Source organism: Sceloporus undulatus, chromosome 3 (assembly GCF_019175285.1).
Source record: "Sceloporus undulatus isolate JIND9_A2432 ecotype Alabama chromosome 3, SceUnd_v1.1, whole genome shotgun sequence".
NCBI lineage: Eukaryota > Metazoa > Chordata > Lepidosauria > Squamata > Phrynosomatidae > Sceloporus > Sceloporus undulatus.
Window position 1 is genome coordinate 146,048,453 of NC_056524.1, and position 22,375 is coordinate 146,070,827.

Sequence of the window (22,375 nt, forward strand, 5' to 3'; positions counted from 1 at the left end):
AGGGTGTGTGTGTGTGTCCCTTTTTCCCGGGGAGGGAAAGAGTCCCCATTGCTTTTTGCAAGGGGTGTATGCATGTCTCCCTTTTCGCCATGGAGCAGGGAAAGAGCCCCATTGCTTTCCCCCCCCTCTGGAAAAGGAGTAAGAGGGAGACACACAGGCCTTGCAAAAAGCAATCAGGGTTCTTTCCCTGCTCCCTGGTAAAGAGAGGAAGGCATATATTATTATTATTATTATTATTATTATTATTATTATTATTATTATTATTATTATTTCATATATATAACACTCTCCTTGCAAAAAGCAATCAATCAGGGTTCTTTCCCTGCTCCCTGGTAAAGAGGAAGGCATACACACATGCACATGCCTCACAAAAAGCAATTGGGGCTGTTCCCCTTCTCCCTGGGAAAGGAGGGAAAGAGCCCTGATTGCTTTTTTTTTTTACAAGAAGAGAGAGTGTGTGTATGTCTCTCTCTTTCCCAGGGAGGGGGGAAACTGCCCTGATAGTATTTTGCAAGGAGAGCATGTGTGCATTGGGGGGGGGGGCTTTGTCATTTACATCCTCTGTTATATGCCCCTAAGTTGTACCCTCGACTTGTCCACGGGTCATATCAAAATCTAAAATTTTGTCCCCAAAATCTACCCTCGACTTATACATGGGGTCGACTTATACATGAGTATATACGGTAGTTCATCTTCCACTTAGTATCCCTCATAGATGTGAATAGTAAAGACTGATAATATAGTGGTCATTTCCTCAGCAGTTGAATGTAGTCCTGTGGGAATGGACATTCATGAAGTTCCTGATATTAGCCATTGTCCTCCACCTGTTGTTACTTTTATAACAAACAAACAAATCATTTCCAGTTCTCCGTGCAGAGTATGATCACAAGTCACTATTCATACATGGATTTATAATTCTATACCATATACAGTGAGAGCCAGCATGGTGTAGTGGTTTGAGTGTTGGATAAAGACGTTGGGAGACCAGTGTTTGAATCTCCATTCAAGCATTGAGAGTATGGGCAAGTTGCGCCTTCACAGCCTCAGAGGAAAGTAGGCCCTTGGTATCCACTAGGGTTTTTTTCCAGAATCCCCTGTGGATACCAAAATCCATGGATGCTGAAGTCCGATTAAACACAGTGGTATAGTAAAATGGTGTCTCTTATGTAAAATGGGAAAATCAAGATTAGATTACAGTATTGGAATATATATTTTCAAACTGTGAATAACTGAATCTGTGGATATGGAAGGCTAACAGTATGGGCAAACCCCCTATAAACACATTTTGCCAGGAAAAACCTGTGACTGGTTTACCTTAAAGTTGCCATAAGTCACAAGTGGCTTGAAGGCACAACAACCTTATATATTTTTAAATGCTTTTTCCTTATGCCAAAGATATTGTTGTCACTTCTAATGTTTATGAAGAAGCAGGATTTTCCTAGTGCTCACACTTCACTAAGTTTCATGGCTCTCAGGGATTGATAGGGTTCTTTCTTGAGCTCTTATCAACTACACAAGTTCAGCCAGCCAAAAACCAAGTTGAATGGCCTGAAAAGCAAGTTAAGAGAAAGCATAGCTGTGAAATGGATACCTAAAATGTATATTTACTTCAAGAAAAGGTATCCTGTACATGTCCAAAAAATGTTATGTTGTCTGCTCCCAACATCAAACATTCAGTGCTAACTTCATCCCTGAAATAAAATGGTTGCTCATTATTGTAATAGCCAGTTTAAAGGTTGCAATGAAATAAAGAAGGAGAAAAGATACTTAAATTTGAAGTGCATGTGTATTGTAACTGTAAAGAGAGAAAGAAGGAAGGAATCCCAGAGCAGTTATTGTAGAACTGTAGCAGTGTAAAGCAAAGCTCATGTACAGATAAATTTTATATCATTAAATTACCCCCCCCCCCCATACTACTACTGTACAAAATAGAAGGGGGAAATCACTCCGTTTTAATTTTGACTGGACAAAAATATAGCTAATTCAAAATCTATTTTAATTATTTTAAAATTAATTGTGACATTTTCAAATAATAAAAAGCATATGGAACACAGAGGAAACTGAGTTCTCATTAATTAGTCTGTGCAGACATAACACATTACTGTGCACAGTGTGAACTAAATTATAATATCTGTTTGTCTCAAATGTCCAGGCTGAGTCTTCTTAGGTACAATGCCAATTTAACAAAAATGAAAAACAACATGGTATCAGCATCACAGCAACTGAAAGCAAAGTTGAAGTTCTTTCAGCAGAGCATCCACCTTGACCTGGAAAGGTACAGGGACCAGATGACATATGGAATATGTAAGTATTTGTAAGAATTACAGCTCTGAATTGTGTTAGAGATGTATAAATTGGCCTCTGTCTGAGCCGTCCCAGTTTTAAATATTCAGCCATAAGACTGTTCCCTTCAATTTATGCATTATTCTCAATGTTCAAAATGCACAGAGTATATATTCAAATGTCCCCAGTATAACATAATTTTATATGTCATCTTTATTACAAAATTTGTTTTTCTTCCTTCCTAGCACTTGCTGAGTTATAATATATATTTATTTCACCTTTTGCTCATCTATCTTTTCACTGCTCTACTGCAACGTTATTTTATCTCTAAACTTCTTATAGTTATATTTACAATTCTCTTATAATTTTAATGTGCTATAAGATAGTATGTTTTTAAAATCTATTTAGAGTTATTGTATTCTTATATTTTATATTCCTATTTCTTATCATTCTATCACTTACAAAAGGGTTATAATTATTCATCAGATTTTAACATTGGCATATCTCCCCATCTCTCTCCAAACGACAGTCACATTGTACCAGTCTTTTTAAACAGTGAACATTGATCTTCATTTGTTTAGTGCAGGTTGGGAACCACTGGTTTAGTGTCATTAATCTGTCAGTTTCTCCAAAGTCCAGGAGTTTTAGCAGGCAGTCTTCTTGAATGGTGGTTTTGTCCTTACATTTCTAGGCGAATAAGATTCTTGCAGCCATTCTCAAACGATGTTGTTATTCCTTATTTATTTATTTGATGTGCCACCTTTCTCCGAAACTGAACCCAAGCAGCTCATATAAATACTTCAAAATCAGTACAACCCAGAATATCTTTGCTATCTTATCTTACACTACCATCACATACAACAAAAAAAACCTTTTTCTCCACACTTCCAACAGATATTGGTTCCATATTTATGCATTTTAGCTAGTCTCTCAGGCATTAATAAGAATGCATATGAGAATCTGAGACAATATCCTTTCTGGAGGATAATGATGTAATTGTTTCTCCTCTCCTTGGGTTCCCGGCTGCCACCTCAGTGGACCAGAGGAGGAGCTTGTCAGGAGTCCCTGGTTGGCCAGCCAGGAGAGTGGAGGTGGCAGCGCAGGGAAGCAGTGAGTGAGGCACACACACTGCTTCAGCAGCTCACAGGAAGTGGTGCACAATTACATCACCTCTCCTGCAAGTGGATCTGATATGTTATTGGTGCAGGACCAGAGCCACCGAGGTGCCTTCTCCTCTGCCTCTGAGGGCGCCCAATCAGAGCCAGGTGACAGCAGCAGCTCCACGCCGACAGCTGTGCCGCTACTAGGGCCATCAAGTTCTCCTTTGGCTGCCATTTGCCTAGGGTGCACTGGGTTGAGCGGATGTGCTGGTTAAGACTGCAGCAGCATCTTGTCCTGAGAACTGGGCCAGTGATGGGAGAGTGGAGGAAGAAGAAGGGTAGTCAAGATGGGCCCCACTAGAGGCCATGATCCAGCAAGCTTCCCTGCTCTGCTCCTACTCTTGCTCCCATTCCCCCAGGGTTCAAATGCTCTCCTTGTCTTTCTTTTCCCTTCCAGGACAAAAAACATTGGGGAAGAGTGGGGGGGGGGGATCAAGTTCTCCAAGTCTCACAGCCTACTTGAGCAACTCATGTACCCTCCAGGGCTCCTACCCCACAGTTTGAGAGTCACTGGGTTAACCTCTTCTGTTGCTCAGATTAGGCAATAGATCGCATGGTTTCAACAGACATTTTTCATTAGATTCCTAGCTCCTCCACACAGTTCTTTCACTTCAATTTTAAAGGAGATCAGGGCAGACCATGCATTGGTGGTTGTAGTTCCGTCCCTCTGGCCAAGACAACCAAGGTGTTCTCACCTTTAAAAAATTGGAAGTGTGGAAACCAAAGGACAACTGTTTTAATCCACATATTATCTGGCAAATGTGAATTACCATATTTTCCAGCGTATAAGACGATGGGGCGTATAAGACGACCCCTAACTTTTCTTATTAAAATTTAGATTTTGTGCTATATTCACTGTATAAGATCCCTCCTCCAAATTCAAGGAGGGAGCAGGCCGGCGTTTGCTCGCACTGGCCTCAGCTCTCCTTCCCGGCCTCCGAAGAGGTCTGGAAGGAGGGGAAGGCCAGGAGCCCTCTCGCTGGCCGCGGCGCTCCTTCCCGGCCTCCGAGGAGGTTTGGAAGGAGGGGAAGGCCAGCGGCCCTCGCGCCGGCCGCAGCGCTCCTTCCCGGCCTCCGAGGAGGTCTGGAAGGAGGGGAAAGCCAGCGGCCCTCGCGCCTGCCGCGGCGCTGCTTCCCGGCCTCCGAGGAGGTCTGGAAGGAGAGGAAGGCCAGCGGCCCTCGCACCTGCCGCGCGCTGCTTCCCGGCATATTAGATGACCCCCAACTTTGAAGAAGATTTTTATGGGTTAAAAAGTCATCTTACACGCCGGAAAATACAGTAAGTCAAGTCGAAGGCTTTCATGGCTAGCATCCATAGTTTTTTGTGGGTTTTTCGGGCTATGTTGCCATGTTCTAGAAGATTTTCTTCCTGACATTTCGTTAGCATTTGTGGCTGGCACCTTCAGAAAATGCTTGCCTGGAAAAAGTGGGTGTGTATGTATGTATGTATACACACACACACACACACACTGTGAGCCTGGGAATGCAGGAGTGATTTGCATGTGTATTGTTCTGTGCTGATGGCAGGTCTTAGGCTGGGAAGCTAATGCAAAAGAGGATTAGTGTTTGCTAATTGGTGATCATTATCTGCTGGGAAAGCCCCTGACTCTGAGTGGTTTCCCATTTACATTTGCTGAGTCCTTATTTTGCTATTCCTCAGGACTGGTAGCCAAATTTTGTTCACTTTAAGGCTTTCTTCTTTCCAGTTGAAATTATCCAGATGTTTGTGGATTTCAATGGCTTCCCTGTGCATCCTGACATGGTAGTGGTTGGCATGGTCCAGAATTTCCGTGTTTTCAAACAGTATTTTATGCCCAGGATGTTTTGTGGCATGTTCTGCTACTGCTGATTTTTCTGGATGGCCCAGTCTGCAGTGTCTCTCGTGTTCCTTGATTCTTGTTTTCACACTGCATTTGGTGGTCCCTATGTAGACTTGTCCACAGCTGCATGGTATGCAGTAAACTCTTGCAGCTGTGAGAAGGTCTCTCTGGTCCTTGGCTGAGCAAAGCATTTGCTGGATTTTCTTCGTCAGTTTGTAAACCATTTGCAGATTGTGCTTCCTCACCACTTTGCCTATTCTGTCTGTGACTCCTTTGATGTATGGTAAAAATACCTTCCCTTTGGGTGGCTGTTTGTTTTCTTCATTCCTCTGGGCTTTCCGGGCCTGACAGCCCTTCTGATGTCTGAGTTGGAATAACCATTAGCCTGTAGAGCCCGGTCCAAGTGCTTCAGTTCATCTTCCAAGAAGTGGGGTTCGCAGATGCATTTTGCTCGGTTACCAGTGTTTTGATTGTGCTTTTTTTTTTGTCCTGGGTGATGGTTGGAGTTCTTGTGCAGGTATCGGTCTGTATGTGTGAGTTTTCTGTATACTGTGTGACTCAAACGTTGGTTCGGTTTGTAGATGACTAGGACATCCAAGAATGGCAGTTTTCCTTCCTTTTCTTTTTCCATAGTGAATTGCATGTTGGGGTGGTTCCGATACGTGGATGACACTTTCACCATTTGGAGCCATGGAGAAAAAGATCTGGCTGTGTTCCTGAACCATCTGAACAACATCCACCCCAACAAAAAAAGGACAAAAAAGAAGCACAATCAAAACACTAGTAGACCGAGCAAAACCCATCTGTTTAAAGACGTCTAAGGAAGGAGACTCCACTACACTCCGAGGGAGTGTGTTCCACTGTCAAACAGCCCTTACTGTCAGGAGGTTCCTCCTAATGTTGAGGTGGAATCTCTTTTCCTGGAGCTTGCATCCATTGCTCAGGGTCCTAGTCTCTGCAGCGGCAGAAAACAAACTAGCTCCCTCTTCCATGTGACATCCCTTCAAGTATTTACACAGGACTATCAATCATATCATATCTCAACATCCTTTTTGAATTGTGGTGCCCAGAACTGGACACAGTATTCCAGGTGGGGCCTGACCAAAGCAGAATAGAGCGGCACTATTACTTCCCTTGATCTAGACACTATACTTCTATTGATGCAGCCTAAAATCTCATTGGCCATTTTAAGCTGCCGCATCGCACTGTTGACTCATGTTCAGCTTGTGGTCTACCTGGACTCCTAGATCCCTTTCATTCGTAGTCTTGTTCAGCCAAGTGTCCCTCATCCTATATCTGTGCATTTCATTTTTCCGCCCTAAGTGCAGTACCTTACATTTCTCTTTGTTGAATTTCATTTTGTTATCTTTGGCCCAGCTATCTAATCTATTAAGGTCATTTTGAATTTTGATCCTGTCCTCTGGGGTATTAGCTACTCCTAGTTTTGTGTCATCTGCAAATTTGATAAACATGCCCCCAATTCTTTCACCCAAGTCATTGATAATCATGGAATTTTATTGGCAAAATTTGTTCATAAGGCCTTTGCCTTCCTCTGAGGCTGAGAGAGTATGAATTGTCCAAGATTACTCAGTGGGTTTTCATCCAAGCAGGGATTCAAATCCTGGTCTCAGAAATAAGGCCTATTGTATTCATTGTTTTAGGAAAGCAATAGCAAATATATTTTATACCACTTATCAGTGCACTTAAGCACTTCGTAAGTGGTTTACAATGTGTAAGCCAATTTCACTCAACAAACTGGGTACTCATTGTACTGGCTTACAAATGGATGGAAGGATGAGTGGCCCTGGAGCCCTACCTAGAACTGAACTCATAACCTTGTGGCTGTGAGTGGCTGCAGTACTGGCATTTAGCCACTGCACCACCATTGCTATTGCTATCCTTTTAGGACTGGCTAGCAATGAACCCTTTATGAGACAGATTCTAACTTGGGGTGTTCTTCATGATGGAGCTAAGATTTTCAAAATACAGTAGAGTCTCGGTTATCTGACATTCGGCTATCCGATATTCCGTATTATCTGTCGCGAATAAATTGGGGGTGTGGCTATGGCCCAGTCCCCTCCTCCAAGGCTTGGGTTTCCTCAGCCAGCAAAGAGTGCACACACTCCCTTCTTTCTGAGGAGATCCAAGCCAGGAGGCGAGGGCTGGGCTCAGTCCTCCCCTTCCTGGCTTTTTTCTCCTCAGCCAGTGGGGAGTACGCGCACTCCCTGCTTGCTGAGGAGATTCAAGCCGAGGAGGCAAGGACTGGGCTCAGTCCTCCCCTTCCTGGCTTGGTTCTCTTCAGCGAGCGGGGAGTGTGCGCAATTCCTGCTTGCAGAGGAGATCCAAGCCGAGGAGGCGAGGGCTGGGCTCAATCCTCCCCTTCCCGGCTTGGTTCTCTTCAGCCAGCAGGGAGTGAGCGCAATCCCTGCTTGCTGAGGAGATCCAAGCCAAGGAGACGAGGGCTGGGCTCTGATCTCCCCTTCCCGGCTTCTTTCTCCTCAGCCAGTGGGGAGTGCGCACACTCCCTGCTTGCTGCGGAGATCCAAGCCGAGGAGGTGAGGGCTGGGCTTAGTACTCCCCTTCCTGGCTTCTTTCTCCTCAGCCAGCAGGGAGTGCATGCACTCCCTGCTTGCTGAGGAAAACCAAGCCGAAGAGGGAAGGAGGAAGGGAGGAGGGGAAGGGAGGCGAGGGACTTTTGTCCCCAATAGTTGTGCGCACGTGCGTGCCATCATTGGGGACAATCTGGATTATCCGACATATTCGGTTATCCGACTATAAACCGGCCCGTTTATGTCGGATAATCAGGCCTCTACTGTAGTTTGGTTCCAAATTTCAATATTTGTTGGCATTCCAATTTTCCAAAAATGTTATTTTCACTGCTTTCATATGCTTCCAAATGCTGCTTATTTTTAGTACATACTACAACATTTTAAATTAACTATAATATCTTTATTTAAGCCTCAGAAAAAATGCTGAAAGCCTGGAAAGAAATGAAGGGAAAGGCCTCACAGTGTGAACAGGTATGAGAGACAAAAATTATGCTCATTAAAAACGAATATATTTATCACGATGTAATAAATATAAACTACATATTTCTAAGAGGACAATATCTACTTATCAAAGTGGGAAAGAAAGCTTCAGATGCAAGAGTAATGAAGGGCAGAACATATACACCCGTTAGTAAAACACTCCTTTTGGTTATCTACATTTACCACCTAAAGCCACTCGAACATAATTTCAATGACCTACAGCACACCTGCACAATGATATTTCCCTCTTAAAGTGCTGGGGTGGCAGGTCTTTACATATTAACATACACACACGTTCCCAAATCTAAAATCGTATGGGAGTTTTGGCTTCAAAAGCTGTTTAAATTAAAGCATTAATCCTAATGAATCTGTTCATCACAGTGATAATTATAATAATGACACATTCTTTTTTTAGTTTGGCTTATATATAATTGCCTCTCTTTTCCAGGCTGGAGATATTGGCTATCTAGATGAACAAATAATGGCTTTGCATACTGAGATTGTAGAATTGCAGAGGAGTCCCCATGCACGGCGTCAAGGTGATCTCATGGAAAATCTGTAAGAGAATATTCATCTGGTGCTTTTGCACTGCTACAAAATTAAGGCTTTCATTGTATGTGGATAGCTTATCTGGTTGGCATTTTATTAGTGTGTTTTGTTTTTTTGTGTTATCTGCTCACTCAAGATATTATATACAGTGGTACCCCGGGATACGAATGCGCCGCCTTACGAAATTTCCGGGTTACGAAAAAAATCCATTAAAAAAAACTGTTCCGGGTTACGAAGGTTATTTCGGGTTACAAAAAAATTTTGGTGCTTTTCGGCGCTTTTTCGCACGAAATCGCGGCTTTTCCCCATTAGCGCCTATGGCATTTCGGCTTGCGAATGCTTTTCGGGTTACGAAAGCGGCGGCGGAACGAATTAATTTCGTAACCCGAGGGAGCACTGTAGTTAATAACATACATATTTAATAAATTCTAACATCATGGAAATATTCTTGTTTATGTGAAAAAGAGACATCTGTCAGAAAACTTTGGAGAATTCCCCCCCTCCCCCCCAATAGAATTACAGAGGCTTAGAAGTATAGAGTACAAGGAATCCACAGTGCTGTCTAGTCTAATTCCAGGTCAGTGGAAATCCACATGTAAAGCAACCCTGATAGATGGCCTTCTAAACTCTGCTTAAAAACATCTTCTGAACCTTCAGAACCTTCAGCACCTTCCAGGGTAATTCTTTCCACTCAGATCTTCCTACCCAGGGCTTCATAGTCACTTGCAGTACATTGAAGGCTGTGTTTAGTAGTACTATTGATTCCACTTGATAAGTTTTCTGTATCATATCTGTATTTTCTTTAAAACAAAACAAATTTAAAAAACCCACATGTTTAGTTTCTGTAAATGGAAACCCATGGACATGCAAAGAGCCTGATATAGTGATGTCCTGTAGGATTTTGTTTTTAAAAAGGGAAGTAGGTTGTGATCTTCCAGATACTCGACAGTACATGGCTGGTGAAGGACATGGCAGTCCTTTTTTTAAAAGATGAAAGGATGAGAGTCCCAAGTAACAACATTTGAACAACCAAGCTGCCACTCAGCATATGAATACAGGACAAGAGTAATTCTTCTCACAGATGTATCTTTATACAGATAAAAGCTTGGTTTCTTGAGTCAGAGTAGTAGTATTACTTTGTTTAGCACTAGCTATCTTTATATTCTATCAGATTATTTTTTTTACTTAAAATTCAAAAACATCTGTACTATTTGGTTAACTGATGCGTAATTTATGCATCTACTAATTGTTGGTGTTTGCCTACAAGTCATTCCTGACTTATAGTTTCCCTAAGGCAGTGCTTCTCAATTATTTTCTGTCATGCCCCCCCTAGGAAGAAGAAAACATTTCGTGCCCCCCGCGCAACTGTAAATAGTATCATTTGTCTATAAAATTGTTATAAGTACACCTCTGCATAACATACCTTTACAGAGCCTCGCGCCCCCCTTTACAGAGCCTTGCGCCCCACTATTTGAGAAGTACTGCCCTAAGGCAAACCTATCATGGGGTTTCCTTGGCAAGATTTGCTCAAAGGGAATTTGCCATTGTCTGAGGCTGAAAGAGTGTGACTTGCCCAGGGTCATCCAGTGGAATGCCATGGCCAAGTGGATATTTGAACTCTGCTTTCCAGCGATGTAGTCCAGCACTCAAAAAACTGTACCACAGTAATAATAATAATAATAATAATAATAATAATAATAATAATAATAATAATAATAGGATTTATTTATGCTGCCCAATCACTGGGAATCCAGGCGGCTTACAACAGGGAGATAACAGACGGTTCCCTGCCCTCAGGCTTACAATCTAAAAGACACGACACAAAAAGAGAAGGGAATGGTGAGGGGGGAGGGGATCAGGTCCAACAGTTCTTCTCTCCCTCTGAGGCCTGGACCAAGGCAGGTGGACCGGAGGGAGGCATCTTCTTCTTCAGGCTAGCCCTGGTGGAGCTGGGCCAGCCTATTCTCTCCCTCACAGGCTGGAAGATGACAGTTAAGGAGGGAGGAGCCACAGTCTTGAACTGATAGTGCCGATGGAGGGAGGGCGCTCTATCTTCAGGCTAGCCGTGATGGAGCTGGGCCAGCCTATTCTTTCCCTCACAGGCCGGAAGATGACAGTTAAGGAGGGAGGAGCCACAGTCTTGAACTGATAGTGCTGATGGAGGGAGGGCGCTCTATCTTCAGGCTAGCCGTGATGGAGCTATTCACTCCCTCATAGGCCAAAAAGATGACAGTTAAGGAGGGAGGAGCCTCTTTATTCAGGCTAGCCCTGATGGAGCTGGGCCAGCCTATTCACTCCCTCACGAGGCTGAAAGATGATAGTGCTGATGGAGGGGAGGGCGCTCAATCTTCAGGCTAGCCGTGATGGAGCTATTCACATCCCTCATAGGCCAAAAGATGACAGTTAAGGAGGGGAGTAGCCTCTTTATTCAGGCTAGCCCTGATGGAGCTGGGCCAGCCTATTCACTCCCTCACAGGCTGAAAGATGATAGTTAAGGAGGGAGGAGCCTCTTTCTTCAGGCTAGCCCTGATGGAGCTGGGCCAGCCTATTCTCTCCTTCATAGGCTGTAAGATGACAGTTAAGGAGAGAGGAGCCACTTTCTTCAGGCTAGCCCTGATGGAGCTGTGCCAGCCTATTCACTCCCTCACAGTCCAGAAGATGACAGTTAAGGAGGGAGGAGCCCCTTTTGGTTCTGCATTTCCCAATACCTAATGGGGAAAATAAAACAAAATTTAATTGTGTTTTCAATGTTATTATCTGTTTACAGAGAACAAAGAGCTATAGAACTCTACAAGCAACTAAAACGAAGACCCGCAGGTATGGAATATGCTTTTCTAATCTGTCTACAGTCCAAAACACTGTGAGTGTTAAATGGGAAATTTTGGAATGGATAGTAAATGAGAAATAAATGGCTACATACCAGGTTTAGTTGACTAAATGATTACAAATAACAGTAGACTCATATGCACATTATCTATTTTATATTATTGTCCTTGGTTTTATAAAATATATAGCCATTTATCATTTATCCCAGGGGTAGGCAACCGTTTTGAGCCGGGGGCCAGGTTGCTGTCCCTCAGACAACTCGGGGGCCGAAGCCAAAAAATAAATAATTAAACAATTTTTTAAATAAATAAATAAATAAATAAACTGGGACAAATGTAGGACGACATTTTCAAATGGTGGACACTTTTTTTAAAAAAAGTGGAGGACACGCAAAAAAAATTGCTGATTTTTTAAAAAATGTTAATATAAATGCATGTTTCTGAGGTGTCTATAGACATTTGCCCCCCTTGCCCCTGCGCGCGAGAGGCCAAAGGCCCCGGCGGCAATTGGCAGCAGGACTGGGCTGGGGTCGGTCCCAAGGCCTCGCCGGGCCGCATCCGGCCCGCGGGCTGCAGGTTCCCTACCCCTGATTTATCCCATCCAAGAGTAAACATTTAAAACCTGTGCCATGTTTGTTTCCTCTTATTGCAAGAACAGGAATTCTACAGACCATCTTTTGTGCAGCTAGTACTTTGCTTTTATACTTTTTAAGTGGTGTTTAGAGTAGTCTTTGAAACACAGTGCTTATGTGATGGCCTCTCTGTATCTAACTCAAAGAACAGGCTTCATGGGTGAATCCAGGAAGATTTATTGAAGATTATTTTCATCACAATAGCATGCTTATTGCCAGATCTGAGACTACAGCATAAGTTTCACTTTTTAGAACTGTCTGCAAGCACTCCCCCTCCCAACAGCCTAAATTCCCACACAGGCAGCTAAATGACCTTGGATCCCACAAATAGATCCTGGCTACTGCTCATCCCTCCCAACACACTGGGCCTATTCCAACATGGCTTCAGATCACCTAAGCATGTTTTTATGACTGTGAGGCCTGCGTGTGTGGCCTCCATGAAAGCAAAAGAGGAACAATAGGATGACGCAATAAGTTGCATTGCATGCAAGCTTCTTTGATTAATACAAGATATTCTAGCATAGTTTATCAAGTGTACAATTGAAATTGTTCCTGCTATTTGTTATTTAGTAAACTGTTTAAATCAGTTTTTCTTTTTGCAAATGTTTATTTCAGTATTCATCTGTTTTTTAAAAGAAACCTGCATATAGTTAACTTGACTCCCAATTCTCTTTAAGAGGAGCACTGTTCTGATCACATGACAGGTATCCCTTTCAGATCATTCCTACAGTGACAGCACAGAGATGGTGAAGATCATTGTCCAGACAGTTCAGAGTCAGGACTGGGTGCTCAAGGAACTCTTCAGACATCTTAGGTACATTTTCTTTCTGTAAATACACACAGCCTCATTTCACATCAACATTAGTTTGTTCCAGACAAGTTTTAAGATATTGTGCCTGTTTTGTATGCTGCACTATCTCATGGGTATAATACTTATCTCTGTCCTTTAATGTTGCTGTAATTTATATCTATTTAAAAAAATTACTAAATGCATGGCACATGCTATTTGACATCTATTACTAGTCACAAAAAGCCTTACATTTTTTAAAAATGCTTCCTAAAATGTACTGATATTTGTGGTGAGGAAAAATGTTTTATATACTCTTAACAATGCAGAATAGGCAGTCTTTTCAAATATGTAAGATCTGGGTCAGTCAAGTCACATCAGAGTCATTGAGAAATTGTAGGATGGATTGGAATGGATATGATCCAAACATCTAAGAGCACTGGATTGCAATGGAATGCTTGTGTAGAAAAAAATAACTGTAGTTTGAGACGGAGGTGCCCAGTTGGGGAGGGGGTCTTTCCTTACTTTGGGCTAGTTGCCTCTTCTCCTCCCACTCCTGCAAAGTCAGTGTTTAGGTTTCATGTATATATCATGTAGATATCTACAAGTGAGGAAATTGTCACAAACATTTTAACTGCCAAGGAATACATTATTCGCAACTGATGGTTGATAAATTTAGTGGAATAATTTGGATGAAAAAATATTTCATATAAAGCCTTGGAGAAAGAGTGGAAGCCTTTTATGTTGCTGAGGGCAAATGAGATGTGTGAAAACAATACTGAATGGCATTATGAAGGAAAAGGTGATGAAATAGCAGAAAATTCATAGGTTTCAGAGGAAAATGAATAGAAACAGAGACCTGTACAAAAGGAGAAAAGTGGCAATCGTTCTAAAAGGAAAGCAAACCCTAAGGAGAATGTATAATGAAAAACTTAAGCAGGATGAAGGGAAAAAGGGAAGCTGTGTGTTATTGATAGGATATAGTGCTTCATTGCTTTAGAAAACAGGAACTGCCAAGCAGATATGTACTTTCCATTGTTGTATTAAATCCTGAAGATGATTCAGTTACCCCATAGTTTACAAAAGCACATGTAAAATCTACCATTTTGTTCTTCTGGCCATTCATATGTTAAAATTTAATAGTTAAAAAGAATTTAGCTGTTCGCTTCTGCACTGACAGGATTGCTTCCAAAGTTTCGAACCAGGGTGCTTGCACACATAATTTACAGGGAATATACATATATGTATATGCGCACCTCATTGTTCAGATGCAAGAAAGCAGATGCCTTATGAAGCCATTTTGTTTTTGGATCACAGCAAATTGTTGGATTGTAAACAGAAGATTATTGATTTACTGCCAAAGATTGAAGTTGCTCTAAATAACATCAAGGAGGCTGACAACTCAGTGATGCAAATGCAAGGGAAAAGGCAGAAAGAAATCTGGCATTTGCTGAAAATTGCTTGTGTAAGTGTTTGTTCTGTGATTTCAGTAGCAATAAAAAGACATTATTGAGTATGTGCAGTCTAAGCATTCTAAAACAGATAAATGTTATTGATAGATATATATGTCTAGAATGTATTACATTGTATTACAATGTATTACATTGAATATAATAAAAATTTAAACAGAATTTATTTCAAACGACTTTACTACGGAAGTGTATTTCTTCTTCGTGGTCTCTGCGAATCATACAAATGGGTTTCACTGCACCTGCGCAGTGCTGCTCGGAATCTACTGGAATCACTGGGCAGAGTTAACTCTGCAACATATTGAAACTTTTTGGCGGTAACTCCGCCCACCCGTTATAAGGCCCCTGCCTTCCCGCTCTTTCCCCAGTTCCTTTTTTCCGCCGCGCTAGCTGCTTCAGGGAACTTTCGCTTGCTTTGCTTGCTTGGAATCACTTTCGCTTTTTGACCTCGGACTGTATCTTGACCATTCTTTGTCTCCCGCCCCTGGTAACTTCGGACTTTCGGACTGTTGACCTCGTTTACGGATTCTCCCACTGGCTTTGACGACTTTGGAAATGCCTGCACCTTTCAAGAAGTGCGACATTTGCGGGGGCAAGGTGCCCGTCCAGGACCCGCACTCCTCCTGCCTGCTGTGCCTTGGCAAGAAGCATGACACCAAGGCCTGTCTGCTCTGCAGATCCCTCTCCTCCCAGGCCCGGAAGAACCGTGAGTCCCGGCTCACTTCGGCGATTGCCCTCAGCAAGGTACAAGAGGGGGTTCACGGTCGTCTTCTGTCCCGCCTCCCGTGCCCCCCACCTCTTCTCGGGCCAGTGTGTCCAGCGTGACATCGGGGAGGGCCGCCGTTTCCAGCGTGGTGTGTGTCCCGGCCGGGACAACCCCTTCCACCACCTCCGATGTGGCCCGTGGCTCCAAACCGCCCAGCGCCACCGACGAACCCTCCAAGCGCCCCATAAGTCTTCGGGGACTGAGGGTACCGAGCCGGCCTCCAAACTGAAGAAGGGATCGGAGGGCTCGCGTTCGAAGAAGGCTACCGAGCCGGAGGTCCATCTCGTGTCGCCTTCGTCGTCCAAGGCATCCAAGGCATCTCGCCACGCTCCGAAGTCCAAGGAGCTGGCTGTGCCTTTGGAAGGGGCGAAGTCTCCGAGACCCTCCTCGTCGGCAGCGGCTGCTGTCCTCCTCGACCTTCCGGACAATCCGTTCTTCCCAACGGAGGAGCTTCCCAGGCCTGGGAAGAAGAGGCACCACGACAAACCCGGTCGTGATCCTGCCCCGAAAAAGTCCAAATTCTCCAAGGATCGACCCGCCACCGATCCACCGAAGGCAAAGGAGAAGAAGCGCTCCCCGTCCAAACAGGCCCGCGGTTCCGCTTCGGCAGCTCCCCGCGACCTGGAGCCGACGCCGGTAGGCCGGCGGACCCCGGTACCGGACACCCCACTGCCTCTGCCCACCATGGACTTTGTCCACGGGACGGACGACACCATTCTTCCTCGCTCCCCAGAGCACCGGTCGCCCTCCCATCCGGCAACCGACGACGAGGAAGACCAGCCCAGCAGGCATGACATTCCGGATCTCTTCTTCGACACGCAGTCGCGCCGGTACTACGTGTCGGTCTCGGAGGACAGAGCGATGAAGGAGTTCACCAGGCTGAACCCCCATCCCGTAGACCGGGCCACCCCGTCTAGATCGGTCCCGACCGTGTCGGTCTACGAGAGGTCGCCGTCTCCACCCCACAGGTGCTCCCGGTCTTCAGCGGACCTCGTTCCAACCCGCCCGAGATTCCAGGTTAGAGTGACGGACCCCCTCTCCTCTGACCTGGACTCCGACGACGAGCCGCTGCTTCCTTCTGAGGCACCCTCGGACGAGGATGTCCTCTCGGACCCGGCCTCTCCCCAGAGGATGCACAACCCAGAGCCATCTTCCCCATCGGACGACGTCTGGTCCTTCACCGAGCACGTCGTGAAGATGGCGAGAGCTCTTGACATCGAGCTCGCCTTTCCCGAAGACGACGCGGAGGACCCGGTTGAGCGTCGGGTGCACGGACGAGTGCCTACTCCGCCTTGCCTGCCCATTCGCAGAGACCACGAAGAAGAAGGACAGGTTGCTTACCTGTAACAGTATTTCTTCGAGTGGTCATCTGCGAATACATACAAATCCCACCCGTCCGTCCCCTCAGTGTCCTGCTCACATTGGCTCTTTCCATCGCCTGCTTGGCGGAAAAATTGCGGAACTGGGGAAAGAGCGGGAAGGCAGGGGCCTTATAACGGGTGGGCGGAGTTACCGCCAAAAAGTTTCAATATGTTGCAGAGTTAACTCTGCCCAGTGATTCCAGTAGGTTCCGAGCAGCACTGCGCAGGCGCAGTGAAACCCATTTGTATGTATTCGCAGATGACCACTCGAAGAAATACTGTTACAGGTAAGCAACCTGTCCATCTCACTTTTAAGTGTATGGAAAACAGTAGGATTTTTGCTGGCAAGCTGAAACTTTTATAAGGCTTTCTCCTTAGTGGGGTGTATATTTCATAGCTACATTGTATGCTTGGCATGGAATTTCAGACATTACAATGTGGAAAAATTTAGATGCAGGCATCTGTTTGCACTTTCCTTATATGATATATTGCCCAAAGATGCCCCCACCTGACAGGCCCTCAAACATTTTAGCATTGTTTATTTATTTTGTATGCTGGCTTTTTCCCCAGTTGAAACCAAGGTAGCTCTCAAAAAAAGCCTTAGAAACAGTGGCAATAAAACAATTTTAAAACACAATTAAAACAACACCTTAATATAAAATGTAATTAAAAAAAATACTGGTCAAAAATATAAAACCATTAAAATGCAACAAAATACACACCCCAATAAGAAACCTCCCTTAGCACAATTATACAGTGTGCCCACGCAATACGCGAGTGCTATATACGTGGCTTCCAGCTTACGTGGAAGCTGTGCTGCAATTAAAGGAATGGTGCACGTGCCGCCCTGAGCCGCAAGCATGTGCCCCATTGTTTCCAATGGGGTGCAAGCATACGTATGTGGATTTCTCCTTTTGTGGAGGGATCCGAAATGGATCCCCCATGTAAGGGGAGGGCCCGAGGTATATTGAAAACATGCTGGAAAAAAGTTTTTTCCTGCTGGCAAAAGGAGAACAGGGAGGGGGTCTGCCCAGCCTCCTGTGGAAGGGATGGGAGCAGTCACTGAGAAGGCTCTCTCGTATACTCACCAAATAAGCCTGTGATGGTTTTGGAACCAAGACAGTGCTTTCCTCTGAAAATCTTAAATTCTGGGGAATTCATATAATATATAATATATAAGTTCATATAATATATAAGATACAGTCTTTCAAACTGTCTGAACCTAAGCTGTATAGGGCTTTATAGGTTATGACCAGTACTTTGAATTGTGCCCAGAAATGAAACAGTATCCAGTGATGGTGATGGTGTTTTAACAAGGGAGTTATACACTCTATATAACTGGCCCTGGGCAGTGTTCTGAGCCCCCGAAGTTTCCAAACAGTTTCCAAAGGTAGCCCCACATAGAGTGCATTACAGTAGTCAGGATGTAATCAAGGCTTGTGTCACCGTAGCCAGATCTGACATCCCAAGGAACAGAGACAGCTAGTGCACTAGTGTTACCTGCACAAATATACTCCTGCCCACTGTTGAAACCTGGGCAGCGAGGCTCTGAGTTGAGTTGAGGAGAATAACCAAGCTGTGAGCTGGAGATTTCAGGTGTGTGTAGGGGATCCAGCACAGTCAGTCCCTGATCTTCCTTTTGACTGACCAGTCTTTTCTGGATTAAGTTTCAGTTTGTTTGCCTTCATCCAATCCATTACTGACAACAGACATTGGTTCATTTTGGAGATAGCTTCTTTGAAATCAGATGGGAAGGAGAGAAAAAGATTGGGTGCCATCAGTACAATTGTGACATTGAATCCCAAAACTCTGGACAACCTCTCCCAGCAGATTCATGTATATGTTAAATATCATTGTGATATTTCAATATTATTATTGCTTCTGGGCACAGTACAAGTGTGGTCGGGGCTGGCGGACCCTGCGACATCTTGATCCTCCCACAGCATATTGCTCCCAGGTGCACCAAACTAACTCACGGAGGCCGGAAATGGATGCAGTGAAACTTGTACTAACGCCAACAAGTGCACAAACAGCAACACAAAAATCCCAGCCAACTCCACCGTTTACTTTAGAGTCCATTACTTCAAGGGTCCTCGTCGGCCTCTGGCCTCGGCACTTTTCCTCCACCTCCAGTTCCGACTTGTCACACTCCGTGGGAATTGGGGCCTGCTCCCAGCCTTCTCCCTTTGGGTCCCACCACACTCCCTCCAAGTCACCTCCTTCCTTTCGCCTCCACTCCCCTTCGTGGGGGTACTTGAAATCCCCTTCCTCTCTGGGGCTTCTTAGCTTTATCTCCACATGAGGTCCCACTCTTATTAGTCCATGCCTACCCTGACTGGGCACCCCTCTCTCCTCGGGTTCCTGGTCACACTGCCTCTCCCTATGCCGACCGCCTCTCCGCGTCCCAGTCTTCTGTGTCGTTTCCTCCACCCCGCGCTCTCCTCGCCCTTCCCTTTTATATCTTGGCCTCCCGACCCCACTTCCTCCTTCTTCTCTTCCCCTAGGTCCTCCCTTCTGTCTCTGCCCGACCAACCCTCCACTCCTCCCCCTCACTACAACAAGGTGTTAGTTATTACCTGTAAAGCCCTACATGGCTTGGGTCCAGCTTAATTGAAGGAACGCCTCCTCCCATATAATCCTCCCACACACTTGGGTCCTCTGAGAAGAATTTACTGCAGTTGAAGAAAACCAGACTGGTGATGATTTCCCAGATAACCTTCTCCATTGCCAAAAATCTGGAATGACCTGCTGGAAGAGACTCTCCAATTAACCTCCCTTGAGGCTTTCAAAAAGGCAATTAAAAAATTCTTTTGTGGAGGGCCTTTCCAGATTGACTTTTGTCTGGATTTAATCTGATTCTCTGATTGAATCTCATTGCTATCGCCATGTGTTAATTGATTTCACTTGTTATTGTGATCTATATTTATATACGGTTTTATTGGGTAATTTTATTCAGGGAGGGAGGGTGAGGGTTGGGGGGATTTGGGAGTTTGTTTTGTTTGATTATTTTGTATTGTATTAACCTCTGTTGTTACCTGCCTCGATCCCCAAAAGGGAAGAGGCAGGATATAAATAAATAAATACATTATTATTATTATTATTATTATTATTATTATTATTATTATTTAATTATGTCATAAGGTTTGAACTGTTTGTTGCTTCTGTGGATTGCCATACCATGACATACTGATTACTCTTATGTCAAAGTGCAGTTGCTTCTAAGGGTATGAATACTTTGCTTAAAGCTAGTAATTGATGGATGAAACTGTAATTCTTTCCCTCTGGATCTGAGAAATTTTTTCCCTATAGACACAGAGTTCTGCTAAATCTCCCGTTAGTTCTAATGGAGAAGGCACGGGTACATCTTCAGTGCCAGCTTGGCTGTCACAAACCCCACCAGGAAATGTTCTTCAACCTCTTTCTTCCATGGAAGCCTCTAGAAATCTGTAAGCTTAAAGGAATTTTATATCTTCTTCTTTACTGTACTTTAACAGGCTAAGTTAAATATGTGAAGGCCAGAGAGAATGCAGAGTCCTACTCTTAATATAGGGCTATATTGACAGTTTTTGAAACTTATTTATCTGGAAGATTTTTTTTCCATGTTTCAGTTGAATTGTTCCTGAAGATGGCTTAACATAGGTTGGAACTGAATGGATGGCCTGCCTACACACACGCGCGCGCACACACACACACACGGGGGGGGGGGTTCCTTTAAAACACAAAATACTAACTTGTAACCCAGCCCCCAAAATAAATTCTGTAATATGGTTCTGTGAATGTTAGAAATAGAAGAATATGGACATTATTCTATTCATAATCAACAGAAAATCAATAAACACCTGTTAATACAATTTGATGTTCATGTTCAGATACATATAAAGGAGTTTTCATTTTCTTCATTATTTAGGCACTGTATCAGCAAGATTGATGGAAATAAAAGCTGCTATTCTTTGCTTCTCCTTTACAGGGTGCCTCTTGCACATTTAATAGAAGAAAATCTAAGCTACCTCGACAGTTTTAGCACTATTATACAAGAAGCAAGACATGATCAGAATACCAGTCTAATGGTAAGTCTGTTTGTCACTGATTGCTTGAAGTCTGAAGGCTCCCACTATTTTGGAGTGGAGTGAGAGGGAATACTTGTTTATCTTGAAATAAGTTAGTTTTGGATTCTGTGTTAATTATTTCTTTATACAGTGCGCCTGCGTTATATGCGGCCGTGCTATATGCGGACTTGAGCGTACGCGCTCAAGCCGTGGGATGTGTGCAGGGTGGTGCGTTCCATTCAAATGAATGGGGCTCAAGCACACACTGAATTAGCCTTACGCGGGGGGGGGGGAATCCGGAACAGATCCCCCGCGTAAGGCAAGGGTCCACTGTACTTGGGAAACATGGTGTAATTGTTTCTGTGTTACACATCATAGACACTTATAGAATCACATTTCAGACTGGATGTCAAATCACAACGTCACTGCTATCTAGGGAAATTGCACTTCTAGGCAATGATATTGTTGGATTAGGGCTAGTTTCCCTGTGTGTTAGTCCTATCAGCTCAATTAAGTATCCTTTAGTAGAGTTTGCAGAGAAATTCATTGAATCCCTCACATGTCCCTCTGAGATTAAGTTCAGTAAAACAAGGCAAACAGGTAATAATCAAATTATATAACTAAAGAGTTACTAGTTTTATTGAAACATAACTTCTAAATAAATACATATAGATTGTCTGAGTCCTGCATTAAAATAAAATTTCATTTGGAAAAGTTACTCAGGAATTCTGATTCACTACGTTGATAGAGAGGAAAAGACAGAAGGAAAAGGAAGAGAGATAAAGAGTCTCTGTGTGACCACAGACACCTGGTTGCCTAGATTGAGTATTGAGTATTGATGTCCTTTCAGACTATAGTAAAGCAAATGGAGAAAGTCTGAGAGATAATGTGAATAGAATATGCATGCAGAAAGCCTATACTGTCTAAAGCCCCCATTGCTCAAATAGGCAAATGGGTGTGACAAGTATGTTTGATTGGAGCAGTATCTTACAACAGATAGGAATTCCTCCAGTTTGGGGCTTCTCAAAAATAAAAGTACTTGCTTGAAGAAAAATCTTGGAATTTTTTTGTACTACAGTTGACCCTCCTTATCCACTGATTTTTTAAACCACCGATTCAAGCATCCACGGCTTGAAAATATTCCAAAAATGTATAAATTCCAAATAGCAAACCTTGATTTTCCATTTTATATAAGGGACACAATTTTGCTCTGTCGTTATATAAAATGGGATTTGAGCATCCATGGATTTTGTTATCCACGGGGATCCTGGAACCAAACCCCAGCGGATAACAAGGACTCACTGTATAAACATAATTGTATGAGAAAGCTCTACTACTTTTCTGTGGTCATTGTGACTCACATAAATGAGTTATCCTATGCCTGCGTAGTGCATAATTTAGAACCTTCTCATTACATAAGCTTTTTAGCATTAGCCCCATCCTCCTCTGATACGAGTACATACAAGGCTTCCTGCTGAAACCACCAGTTCTTTTTTGTCCACCACTGCCACAGCATAATTAGGAATGACATTCATCAGATTCTTGGGATGGCAGGAGGAGGATCAATCCACTCTCCCTAGGTTTATCCCTATGCACCATCCATGAGGCAGCAGTCAGAATTCTAAACAGTTAAATTTGTTCCGTTAAGA

At 43.7% G+C, this 22,375-nt stretch overlaps 1 protein-coding gene across 4 annotated transcripts in view; it reads left to right on the forward strand.

Moving 5' to 3' along the window:
• Window positions 1–22,375, forward strand: part of CHUK (component of inhibitor of nuclear factor kappa B kinase complex) — an 84,238-nt gene that overhangs the window by 60,015 nt on the left and 1,848 nt on the right. For 2 of the 4 annotated variants that reach the window (XM_042457596.1, XM_042457595.1), the window contains 8 exons: window positions 2,153–2,304; window positions 8,221–8,282; window positions 8,740–8,849; window positions 11,608–11,657; window positions 13,015–13,111; window positions 14,402–14,549; window positions 19,990–20,126; window positions 20,648–20,747. In XM_042457596.1, coding sequence (XP_042313530.1) covers window positions 2,153–2,304; window positions 8,221–8,282; window positions 8,740–8,849; window positions 11,608–11,657; window positions 13,015–13,111; window positions 14,402–14,549; window positions 19,990–20,126; window positions 20,648–20,747 — 856 coding nt within the window. Of the gene's footprint in view, window positions 1–2,152; window positions 2,305–8,220; window positions 8,283–8,739; window positions 8,850–11,607; window positions 11,658–12,974; window positions 13,112–14,401; window positions 14,550–19,989; window positions 20,127–20,647; window positions 20,748–22,375 lie in introns of those variants that run through there. The other 2 variants (XR_006102879.1, XR_006102880.1) reach the window with 2 other exon arrangements.